General features: G+C 39.8%; 1 protein-coding gene across 1 annotated transcript; it reads right to left on the bottom strand.

The window, feature by feature from the left end:
• Window positions 1-9671: 9671 nt before the first annotated feature.
• On the bottom strand, window positions 9672-10703 carry LOC121444979 (melanoma-associated antigen B17-like). Its single transcript, XM_041646944.1, has one exon. It carries the CDS (start codon window positions 10701-10703, stop codon window positions 9672-9674), a length of 1032 nt encoding a protein of 343 aa, XP_041502878.1.
• Between the last annotated feature and the right edge of the window lie 245 nt (window positions 10704-10948).

Genomic DNA, 10948 nt, shown 5'->3' with positions numbered 1-10948 from the left:
GTTAATCAAGATATGAGAGTTAGCCAATAAGAGGCTGGAACTAATGTGCCAGGCAGTGTTTAATAGAATACAGTTTCTGTGTAATTATTTCAGGTAAAACTAGCCGTGCAGGAGCTGAGCAGGAATGCAGCCCACCGCTCCTCCAACTACAGAGGAAGACTTAGGAAGTCTGGGTACCAAGTGGGATAGTTGCAGTCAGTGCAGACAGGACCTATAGGTGGTTGCAGGTAGGGCAGAACCTGAACAAAGCCAAAAGGTCAGACTACAGTGGAGCAAGGATTGTAGGACCCTAGGCGAGCCTAGAGATTGGCTGCAGTGCAAGGTAGATTGGCCAGACACTGATTCTGGGGCCTGCACTACCTGTGGGAGGTTAATGAAAAGGTACAGATGGAGAGTTCAAGGGAACTCACCAAGCTACACCCTTGAGAAGGATGTGGTAAATATGAGTACAGAGTAGATTGGAAGAGGTGATAGAAAAAGGACCAGTGAGTGGTTTCAGATGGGTAGAGCCAGGAGGAAGCCTGGGAGTTGGTGGAGGGTTGGCTGTAGTACAAATGGGATGACTAGGGTAGTAGGTTGGGGCACAGGTTTTGTGGGTAGGCTACATCTGGCAGGTTGAGGAAAAATGGAAGATCCAGGAGGTTCTCACTGGGCTAGACCCTGGAGGAGGTCATTGGAATTTTGCATACTGAATGGGGTGATGTAGGCAGTGCAGAGGGACCTAAAGATGGTTGTAGGTCCTGGCAGAAGACTAGAGTTTGGTAGCAGAGCAGGCAATGTTGGCCAGGCTATACAATAGTAAAGAGCCTAGCTGTTTGTGCAAATGAGGATGTAAAAAAAAACATTGATGTGAGACCACAGCTTGATCTGGTGTGTTAAAGATGAAGGCTGCTTAATTATCAGGTTATTGCTCAAAAGTCTGTGTACCAAGTGGGGTGTTGGACAGGGAGCAAAAGAGACCTGTGAATGTTTACAGTTAGGAGAGGTCGGGGTGAAGGCCTAGAGATTGGTTGTTGAACAGGTAGTGATGGTCAAACTAGGCCAGGGCAGGGGATGTAGGAACCAGGGGAAGCCTAGGGTTTGGCTGGAAGGCAGACGGAATGGTAGACTAAACCAGGGCTCTGCTTGTAGGATGACGATTAGATCTGTCATGCTGTGGAAAGGTATGGATGGGAAAGTCAGTTGTACTCACCAGGCTAGATCCTGCAGGAGGGTATAGAAATTCTTCATACTGATTAGGGCAGTTGAGATGTGGCAGAAGGGAACAGGAGATGGTTGAAAGCAGGACAGGACTTTCAGAAACCTAAAGATGGGCAGCATTACAAGCAGTGGTGGTCTCACTACGCTAGAGCAAGAGGTATGGGAGCCTGTGAAAGCATAGAGTTTGGCTGCTTTGTGTGAATGAATGGACAGACTAGTATGGGATGCTGAGTGTGAAACTCATTCTACAACTGACTGGTTGTAGCAGAGGTGTGGATGAGGATGTTACTACCATAGGCCCTGAAAGAAATTGTGGGGTGGTCAAAGTAGCTTTGGTCAGGGGTTTTGGGGCCAGGAATAGACTAGTAGGTTGTGCAAAAGGCATTGATGGAGAAATTAGGTGCAATTACTAATCAAGACATTGGTGGAGGGTATAGTTACTCTGGTAATACCTTCGGAAGTACTTTTATCGTATAAAGTTGATTATTGTTCTCTCCAGTTCTGTGAAGAATTTTGTTGGGATTTTGATGGGGATTGCATTGAATCTATAGATTGCTTTTGGTAGAATTGCCATTTTTACTATGTCGATCCTACCAATCCAAGACCATGGGAGATCCTTCCATTTTCTTGTATCCTCTTCAATTTCTTTCTTCAAAGGCTTAAAGTTCTTTTCAAAGAGAGCGTTCTCTTCCTTGGTTAGAGTTACCCCAAGATACTTTATGCTATTTTTTTGGCTATTGTGAAAGGTGATATTTCTCTGATTTCCCTCTCTGCTTCTTTTTCTTTGTTATACACAAATAAAGGGCTACTAATTTTTTGGAGTTGATCTTGTATCCTGCCACATTACTAAAGGTGTTTATCAGCTGTAGGGGTTCTTTGGTAGAGTTTTTGGGGTCGCTTAAGGACACTATCATATCATCTGAAAATAACAAATGTTTGACTTCTTCCTTTCCAATTCGAATCCCCTTGATCTCCTTATATTGTCTTATTGCTATTGCTAGAATTTCAAGCACTATATTGAAGAGGTATGGTGAGAGTGGACAGCCTTGTCGTGTTCCTGATTTTAGTGGAATGGCTTTGAGTTTCTCTACGTTTAAGTTGATGTTAGCTGTCGGCTTGGTGTATATTGCTTTTATTATATTTAGGTATGAGCCTTGTATCCCTAATTTCTCCAAGACCTTTATCATAAAGGGGTGTTGAATTTTTTTAAATGTCTTTTTCAGCATCTAATGAAATAATCATATGGTTTTTTTCTTTCAGTTTATTTATATGATGGATTACATTGACAGATTTTTGTATGTTGAACCAGCCCTGCATCTCTGGGATGAAGCCTACCTGATAATAATGGATAATTTTTTGGATGTGTTCTTGGATTCGGTTGGCCAGTATTTTATTGAGTATTATTGTGTTGATGTTCATGAGTGAGATTGGTCTGTAATTCTCTCTCTTGGTTGAATCTTTGTGTGGTTTCGGTATCAGGGTAACTGTATCTTCATAAAAAGAGTTTGACCATGACTTTTCTGTTTCTATTTTGTGAAACACATTAAGGAGTATAAGTATTAGCTCTTTTTGGAAGTTCTGGTAGAGTTCTGCATTGAAACCATCTGTTCCAGGGCTTTTTTTAATAGGGAGGTTTTTTTTTTTTTTTGACAGCTTCTAATTCCTCATGGACATATAGGTCTATTTAAATTGTTCACCTGGTCTTGATTTAATTTTGGTATATGGTACTTATCTAAAAAATGACCATTTCTTTCACATTTTCCAATTTTGTGGCATACAGGTTTTTGTAATAAGATCTAATGATTCTCCAAATTCCCTCTGTGTCTGTGGTTATGTCTCCCTTTTTCATTTCTAATCTTGTTAATTTGTGTGTTCTCTCTCTGCCATTTGATTAGTTTGGATAGGGGTTTTTGAATCTTGTTGATTTTCTCCAAGAACCAGCTTTTTGTTTCATTGATTCCTTGGATTGTTTTCTGTGTTTCTATTTTGTTGATTTCAGCCCTCAGTTGATTATTTTCAGTCTTCTACTCCTCCTGGGTGAATCTACTTATTTTTTTTCCTAGAGCTTTCAGGTGTGCTGTTAAGTCTCTAATGTGAGCTTTCTCCTTTTTCTTTATGTGGGCACTTAGTGCTATGAAGTTCCCTCTTAACACTGCTTTCATAGTGTCCCATAGGTTTGGGTATGTTGTGTCTTTATTTTCATTGAATTCAAGGAAGACTTTAATTTATTTTTTTTTCTTCTTGACACACTGGTGGTTCAGTAGTTGACTGTTCAGTTTCCATGAGTTTGTAGGCTTTCTGGGGGTAGAATTGTTGTTGAATTCTAACTTTATTCCATGGTGATCCGGTAGTACACAAGTGGTTACTACAATCTTTTTTTTTGTGTGTCTGTGGATGTTACCAATTATGTGATCAATACATTTTGAGAAGGTTCCATGAGATGCTGAGAGAAGGTATATTCTTTTCTGTTTGGGTGGAATGTTCTATAGATGTCTGTTAATTCCATTTGGTTCATTATATCTGTTAATTCTCTTATTTCTCTGGTAAGTTTGTGTCTGTTCGACATGTCCATTGGTGAGAGAAGAGTATTGAAATCTACTATTAGAATGTGGGGTTTGATATATGCTTTGAGTTCTAATAATGTTTCTTTTACATATGTGGATGTTTTTATATTAGGGGCATAGATATTCAGGATTGAGACTTCTTGCTGAAGAATTGTTCCTGTTATGAGTATAAAGTGTTTTTCTCCATCTCTTCTGATTGATTTTAGTTTGAAATCCATTTTTTAGATCTTAGTATAGCCACACCCGCTTGTTTCTTAGATCCATTTAATTGGAAAACCTTTTTGCAACCCTTTACTCTGAGGTAGTATCTGTCTTTGAGGTTGAAGTGTGTTTCTTGTAAACAGCAGAATGTTGGATCCTGTTTTCTTAACCTGTGCCTTTTTATAGGTGAATTGAGTCCATTGATATTAAGTGATATTAATGACAGTGGTTGTTAACTCCGGTTATTTATTTATTTATTTTGGTGGTAGTATTTGTGTATTTCCCTTCTTTGAGTTGTGCTTGTGGAGGGTTGTCAGTTGCCTGTGTTATTATGGATGTTGTTGTCTTCCTTGGTTTGTGGTTTTCCTTCTAGTACTTTCTGTAAGGCTGGGTTTGTGGCTATGTATTGTTTAAATCTGTTTTTGTCCTGGAATATCTTGTTTTCTCCATCAATGGTGAATGCAAGCTTTGCTGGGTATAGTAGTCTGTGCTTACATCCGTGGTCTCTTAGTGTCTGTATCACATCTATCCAGGACCTTCTGGCTTTCCTGGTTTCCATTGAGAAGTCAGGTGTAATTCTGATAGGGTTACCTTTATATGTTATTTGACCTTTTTCCTTTGCAGCTCTTAATATTCTTTATTCTGTGTGTTTTGTGTTTTGATTATTATATGGTGAGGGGATTTTTTTTTTGATCCAGTCTATTTGATGTTCTGTATGCTTCTTGTACCTTCATAGGAATATCCTTCTTTAGGTTGGGAAAGTTTTCTTCTATAATTTTGTTGAATATATTTTCTGGGCCTTTGAACTGTAATTCTTCTCCTTCTTCTACCCTTATTATTCTTTGGTTTGGTCTTTTGATCTTGTCTCAGATTTCCTGGATGTTTTGTGTTAAAAATTTGTTGGATTTGTTGTTTTCTTTGATCAATGAGTTTATTTCCTCTATAGTATCTTCAGTGTCTGAAATTCTTTCTTCTATCTCTTGTAATCTGTTGGTTACACTTGTCTCTGTAGTTCCAATTTGTTTACCCAGATTTTCTCTATTCTGCCATCTCTCGGTTCGTGTTTTTTTTTAATTGCCTGCATTTTATTTTTCAAGTCTTGAACTGTTTCCATTACCTGCTTGAGTGCTTTTTCTTGGTTTTCTTGGGTATCTTTGAGGGATTTATTCATTTCTTTTACCTTTTTGTTTGTCTTCTCCATTTCTTTTAAGGAGTTTTTCAATCCTGTTTAAGTTCCTCTATTATTTTCATAATGTTACATTTAAAGTTGATTTCTTCTGCTTCTTCTGGAATAGGGTGTTCAAGTCTTCTTGTTATGTGATCCCTGGATTCTGGTGTTTTCATGTTGCCTTTCAGGTTGTTGGAGGAATTCTTGCATTGGCGCCTGCCCATCTCTTCCTTCAGATGCAGCCAGGAGAGTCTTAGCATCTTGGTCCAATCTTTGCTGTGATTGTGTACTTGGGGAATTTACTTGGTCTAGCCTCTCTTAGGGCCCCTTCGTACTGGAGCTGGTCATGCTGGTGGATCTAAGGACCCTGCAGATTGAAAAGAGTGCCCTCTGCCTAGATCTCCTCAGTACAGAAGCAGAATCTGTTCCTGTGCCAAGGACCACACAGACAACAAAGCAGGCTGGTGGAGAAGCAGGGTCATTTGGAACAAAGAAGCCCCTGCAGCAGGAGCTGGAGATGCCCTGCACTCCCTTCTGGGGAGCTTCCAGTCGAGTGGGCATACACTCACCCCTCTGGGTGGATAACCACAGTGTAGGAGCAGGAACTGTTCCTGGGCCAAGGACCTTGCAGACAATATGGCAGGCTTGGGCTAAAAACTCACCTATATATTAGATATACAACAATGTGCATATGAACAAATGAATAACAAACTCATACAAAGGAAATCTTTGAATAATCTAATAAAATGAATATTTGGAAAATAAGTATAATAGAAGATATTCAGTGGATTGCAGTATAAGAAAAGGAGAAAGAGGGAGATATGGTGTGTTTTGTAAACCAGAATGCAAAGATGGTGTATATCGGTGTGGAAAGAAACACCACCATAGAGCTGGGATGTACTCAGTCAGAGATAAATGGCAGGAGCTGTCATTCTCTGAGAACAGAGGGCAGGTTCCATAGGACTTGCAGTGAACGTGTATCCTGGAAGTCATGGGCCAGAAGTGCACACTAGAGAAGTCTCAGAGGATGTTATAACGGTGCAAAGAGCCACAGTGGACAGAATGCCAGTTACTGCATCCTGTTCACTTTTAGGTACCATGGACCTAGATGTAGCAGGCTCCTAAGAGAAAATTAATCCTAAGGCTAACAACTTGATTTTCATTTTCTATTCAGTTTCTGTTTATAGATTTTCTTTAATACTTTTACCTTTAGGGCCTGTTTATTTCCTGAGAATTATGTTGAGAAAATATTTTTAGAGACAAGGGCTTCCTCAACTGAGATGAAAAAATATGTGGATGCTAGACATAAAAATTAGAGCTGAAGTTTAGCACATCTACCTACCGATCAGCCTTTTGAACTTGAGAAAATTTCAATAGTGTTTGATAAGTTCTGTCCTATTGGAATACATGCATTACATACAGACTGTAGACATAGTGACTGGAAAACAAAGTGCAGCATTTGATGAATGACAGTTATTATTCTGAACACAAAAGAAACCTTTGATTACACAAAACAAATCTATGAAATGATATATAAAGCATTCTGAATCAGTCAGACTTTCTTCCTTCCTAGTAAGTACATCTATGTAAATTTTTCTCTGGGAGAGCAGTGATTTCAGGGTTTGGTGGTCATCTCTTGTTAGCTGTACTTGGTGTCAAGACACAAATACTTTAATCAATTCTACATTGAATTCCATCCTTCCTGTCTCTACTTACATTCATGGTTGTTATAACAAAATCAATTAATGTTGGCCATTTGAAAAACAACATGGTTTTATATGGTCAGTTCTTTAATGGAATCTAATTTTCCAAGTTCAAGATGAAAAAGATCCAAACAATGGCTTCTTTTACTGTACTTCTCAGATACTTTGGATTGAGAATAGGCATAAATTACCTGCCTTAAAAACAGTGTTGTGTACAGCAGTTGAAAGAGAATTGTGGAAAACTTCCCTTCCTTTCTAGATGGAGCTATCTCTTTGGAGCATTTACACACAGTTTCCAATTGTCAGAGACATTGACACATGGGCCTGCGTGAGTTGCCCTGCACAATTATGGTGACCTTCTATTCCATGATGCAATGGGACTAGAATAAGGACTTTGAAAATAATTGGATTCCAATGATGGTGTAAATGTGGATCCACATTTTGAGATTGTTGTTTATATACTAAAACAGAAAATACAGCTCTCTCATCTTTTTTGTTCTTCCTCTCTCTCTCATCTGTCTCACTTCATCCCTTCCTCTTTTTATCCTTCTCTTGTTTGTTCCTTTCTCAATACCCTCTCTCCAAACCCAGATATTACCCTTCTCAAGAACTGGATCTATTTCCACCTTTGTCTTGTACTTCTTGAACTGTGGAAATGAAATATTGTTCAAGTGATGTTCTTGATCTCTAGCATCTATGAGAATTTGCAATAGCAATCAGCACAGTGTTAAAATATTTGGTATTTCAATTCCAACACACCCTGAATGTAGGAAATTTACCTGCCATATTCAGAATCCAGATAGTTCACCTTCCAGAAAAAATGAAAATCATCAACCTCTAGGGAATTGTTGCTTTCTACAATGCCTCAACTCCCTTGGTTTTGTAATGTTCTGTGACTTTCCTGGATTGAGGTGACAAATAATCTATACACTTCAAACAGGATACCTACAATACACTGAAATTATTCCACTGGGTTCCAGCTTAGTGGACCAATATATTTACTAGTGATACTTACAGAGATATATGTGAGGGGGTTGTTACAATATCACAGATGACTAAGTCAGATGCATAACCAAAAAGCCCACCCAAGCCTGAGTAATGACTACTTGAAAAACAGTGACTATAATTCCATGCACTATTCCCAGGATGTTCACCTGGTATACTGTCTCCTCCAATAACAGCATGTAACTGCTTATCTAACTTTGGGGAGGGACTTTATAAATCTTGTTTCCTTTACTTACAGAATTTTATGGTTATTTTTCCTCCCTGTTGAACAAAATATTTCCTTTTAGGAGAAGCTGCAATATATACATATATCATACTCAGTCTGTATAGTGTTACCTGTGTGTATATGAACTTTTATTATTTTTTTTTTTAAAAAGAGAATGCCAAGAATTTCAAAGCGGGGTTTCATAGGAGTGGGTAGAGTGAGGAAATGGGAAAGGATAAATGATGTAATTGTATTATAATAAAATTAATTAGTGTTTTCTATAAAAAGCGATATTTAATTTGGAGTGGATTTTTTTGGGGGGCAGCTAAACTTCTGCTATATTTCATGGTTCAACACCATTAATCTAAAATACTTTCCATCGAAGTTAACCTTGTCACTACTTTCATCACCATCAAATTTGGACCCTGTCCTTGTAGTTTAACAAAGTTACTACCTGGTTTAGATACACTTCAATAAAAGAGAATTTGGCTGTAGGAGCCCATTCTGAGTGACGGACAGTTGTCTTCTTGGAACTACTTCTCAAAGGATTATCCTATGTTTTTTCCTCAGAAAATCTATATATTTAATTGTGTGACTTGTGCAATGTATTCACTTGTACTGGGGTAAACACATGGACTCTGAATGCTTTTGTTACAGGTAGGATTTCATACTGGTACACTCAAAATTCAAAGGGACATTTATGATGCATTGCCTGCTCTAACTTAAACTTTAAATTCTGTGATGCACTATCTGGTCATTGTTCACCAACTCACACTATCTCAACAGGTCCCCTTCTGACGGTCTGGCCTTGATCATCACTCCCCTAGCCTCATGCAACCAATCACGCAGTGTCCATTAAATTATAGAGTGTTGACAAAACTTAAATTTCCCCATGCTCTAAATTACCACAATCAGAAAATGGGTAGCTGTATCAATCAACAGTTTTCTATTCTTCCTAATCATTTCTTTTGCATGCCCTTCTTAGGGTTTTCTGTCTTCCTCCTTCTATATAGCTACTGAGAAATTCTAGTCCCTGTGGGCAGTAGACAGTTCTTTGTTGTCATCAACAATAATGTGATGGGGAGGAGCTACCAAACAGCTGATGCCCAATGAATGACTGGGGAAAATAATGAAATGACAAAGAGACTGGTTATGAGGTTTAAGTATCACAGTTTATTTTCTTAAAGATGTTTAATAAAGTAGTAAAACCAACTTTGGTTCCATTAAAATTACAAATAAAGGCAAACCCAATAGAGACATGGATGAATTAGCCCCTTTACTTTGTTTCACCAATTGTTGCACACCACATTCTGTGAAACTCTTTCCCATGCCATGTTTTCTTACACTTAGAAGAACTCTGTGAAGAATTTCCAATGAATTTAAAACCCCAAAGATCTTACTATTAAACTTGACAAAGCACAATAAATGTGGCAGACATAATGTTAAGAAGCATTTATGAAACAAATTAATCTTCAGTTGCAAGAATACTAACAATGTAACAAAGAAAGATACTTCTACTTTTCCTATGCATATTCTTAGTGCTGTTCTTCCAACTTATAAACTCCCCACTATTCAGAAGACTGGCTGTCCTTCACAGCACAGTAACAGCTATACTTAAGGGCCAGCTAAGTGTGGGAGGAACTGCTAGCTTGGGCATGGGAGGGAATGCTGGCATGATGGTAATGAGAAGCCTCATCTCTCCTGGCTGCTCTCTCAGCATGGTTACTCAGAGCCTCCTCATACTGTTGAGGGTAGAAACCAGGCATGGCATTTCTTATCTTATTTAAAACATCCACGACTTTTGTCCTGGTGGCTTCATTGCGGGCCCTGGTACCCCACAGGAACTCATAGCATGGGGGATCACTACCAAGCACCCGGCGGTACTCCACATAATTTTGCTCAACTAGTTCTATGGTGATGAACATACGGGGCTCCCCAAAGATTAAGTGCCTCCTCCCAGGATATAGCCCTTGCATTTGGAGGAATTCCCAGACCTCTTCCTCTGTGGCACGGCCGCCTTTCATCATAATCATACCCAGGAGGGTCAGTGTGAGACCTGTCTTTGGTAACTCTTTCCTGCCACCGTGATTTGCCCTAAGTGGGATGGGTAACTTGCTAACAAGAACATAGGACTGAGAGTTATGTGGGTCAACCTTCAACTCCAGACCATAGACCACCTCCAGCTGATAGGTGGCTTTCTCCAGGATGGAGGGGAAATGCACCTTGTACTTCCTGCTGATCAGCTTCAGCATCTCTTCCTCCTTAGGTTGCTCATCCTTCTGGTACTTCTCCAGGAAGTAATGAAGTACCTTGCTGGCCTTCCTGGCAATAGGATCTCTGCGTACAGACTGGATGGCTTCTGCTATAATGCAGACATTTGGACGCCTGGCATCAAAACCTGAAACAGAAACCTCAGCACCACCAACATCGGAAACTGATTGGGACACATCTAACTTAGGAGAGCCATGGGACAGGGCCTCCTGGGACTCTTGAGGAGTGCTGACACCAGGGGAGCTGGGGGCATCTCCCTGGCCAAGAGTAGGGGATGTTGCTTCCTCCTCTTCAGCCGGCTGAGCACCCTGGAGATTCTGCCTCTCTCCCCGAGTCTGCTGCCTTTTGGCTCTGGAGCGGCTCTTGCTCTTGTTGCCCCGAGGCATGATGCTCTGGGTAGGCAGGCAGGAGTTCTGGAAAGAATCTGGGACAGGAGGAGGTGAGAGAGAAAGACACTATGTAAACATTACTAGGTGGAAAGAAACTTCCCTTTAAGGAGGGTCCCCTCTGTTTCTTTTCTCATGGAACCTTTCTGGATTCAGACCTCTTTCTTATTCCCTTGGTGAATCTACTTCCCAAGAAATCTGTGGAGAGAATTGGAGTTTGTTAGATTACTGCTTGGCAACCGAAA

This window comes from Microtus oregoni, unplaced genomic scaffold (assembly GCF_018167655.1).
Source record: "Microtus oregoni isolate MIOR12 unplaced genomic scaffold, Mior012 000151F_ref0000176, whole genome shotgun sequence".
NCBI lineage: Eukaryota > Metazoa > Chordata > Mammalia > Rodentia > Cricetidae > Microtus > Microtus oregoni.
The sequence above is the reverse complement of the archived record's forward strand: the minus strand, read 5'-3'. Positions and strand labels throughout refer to the sequence as shown.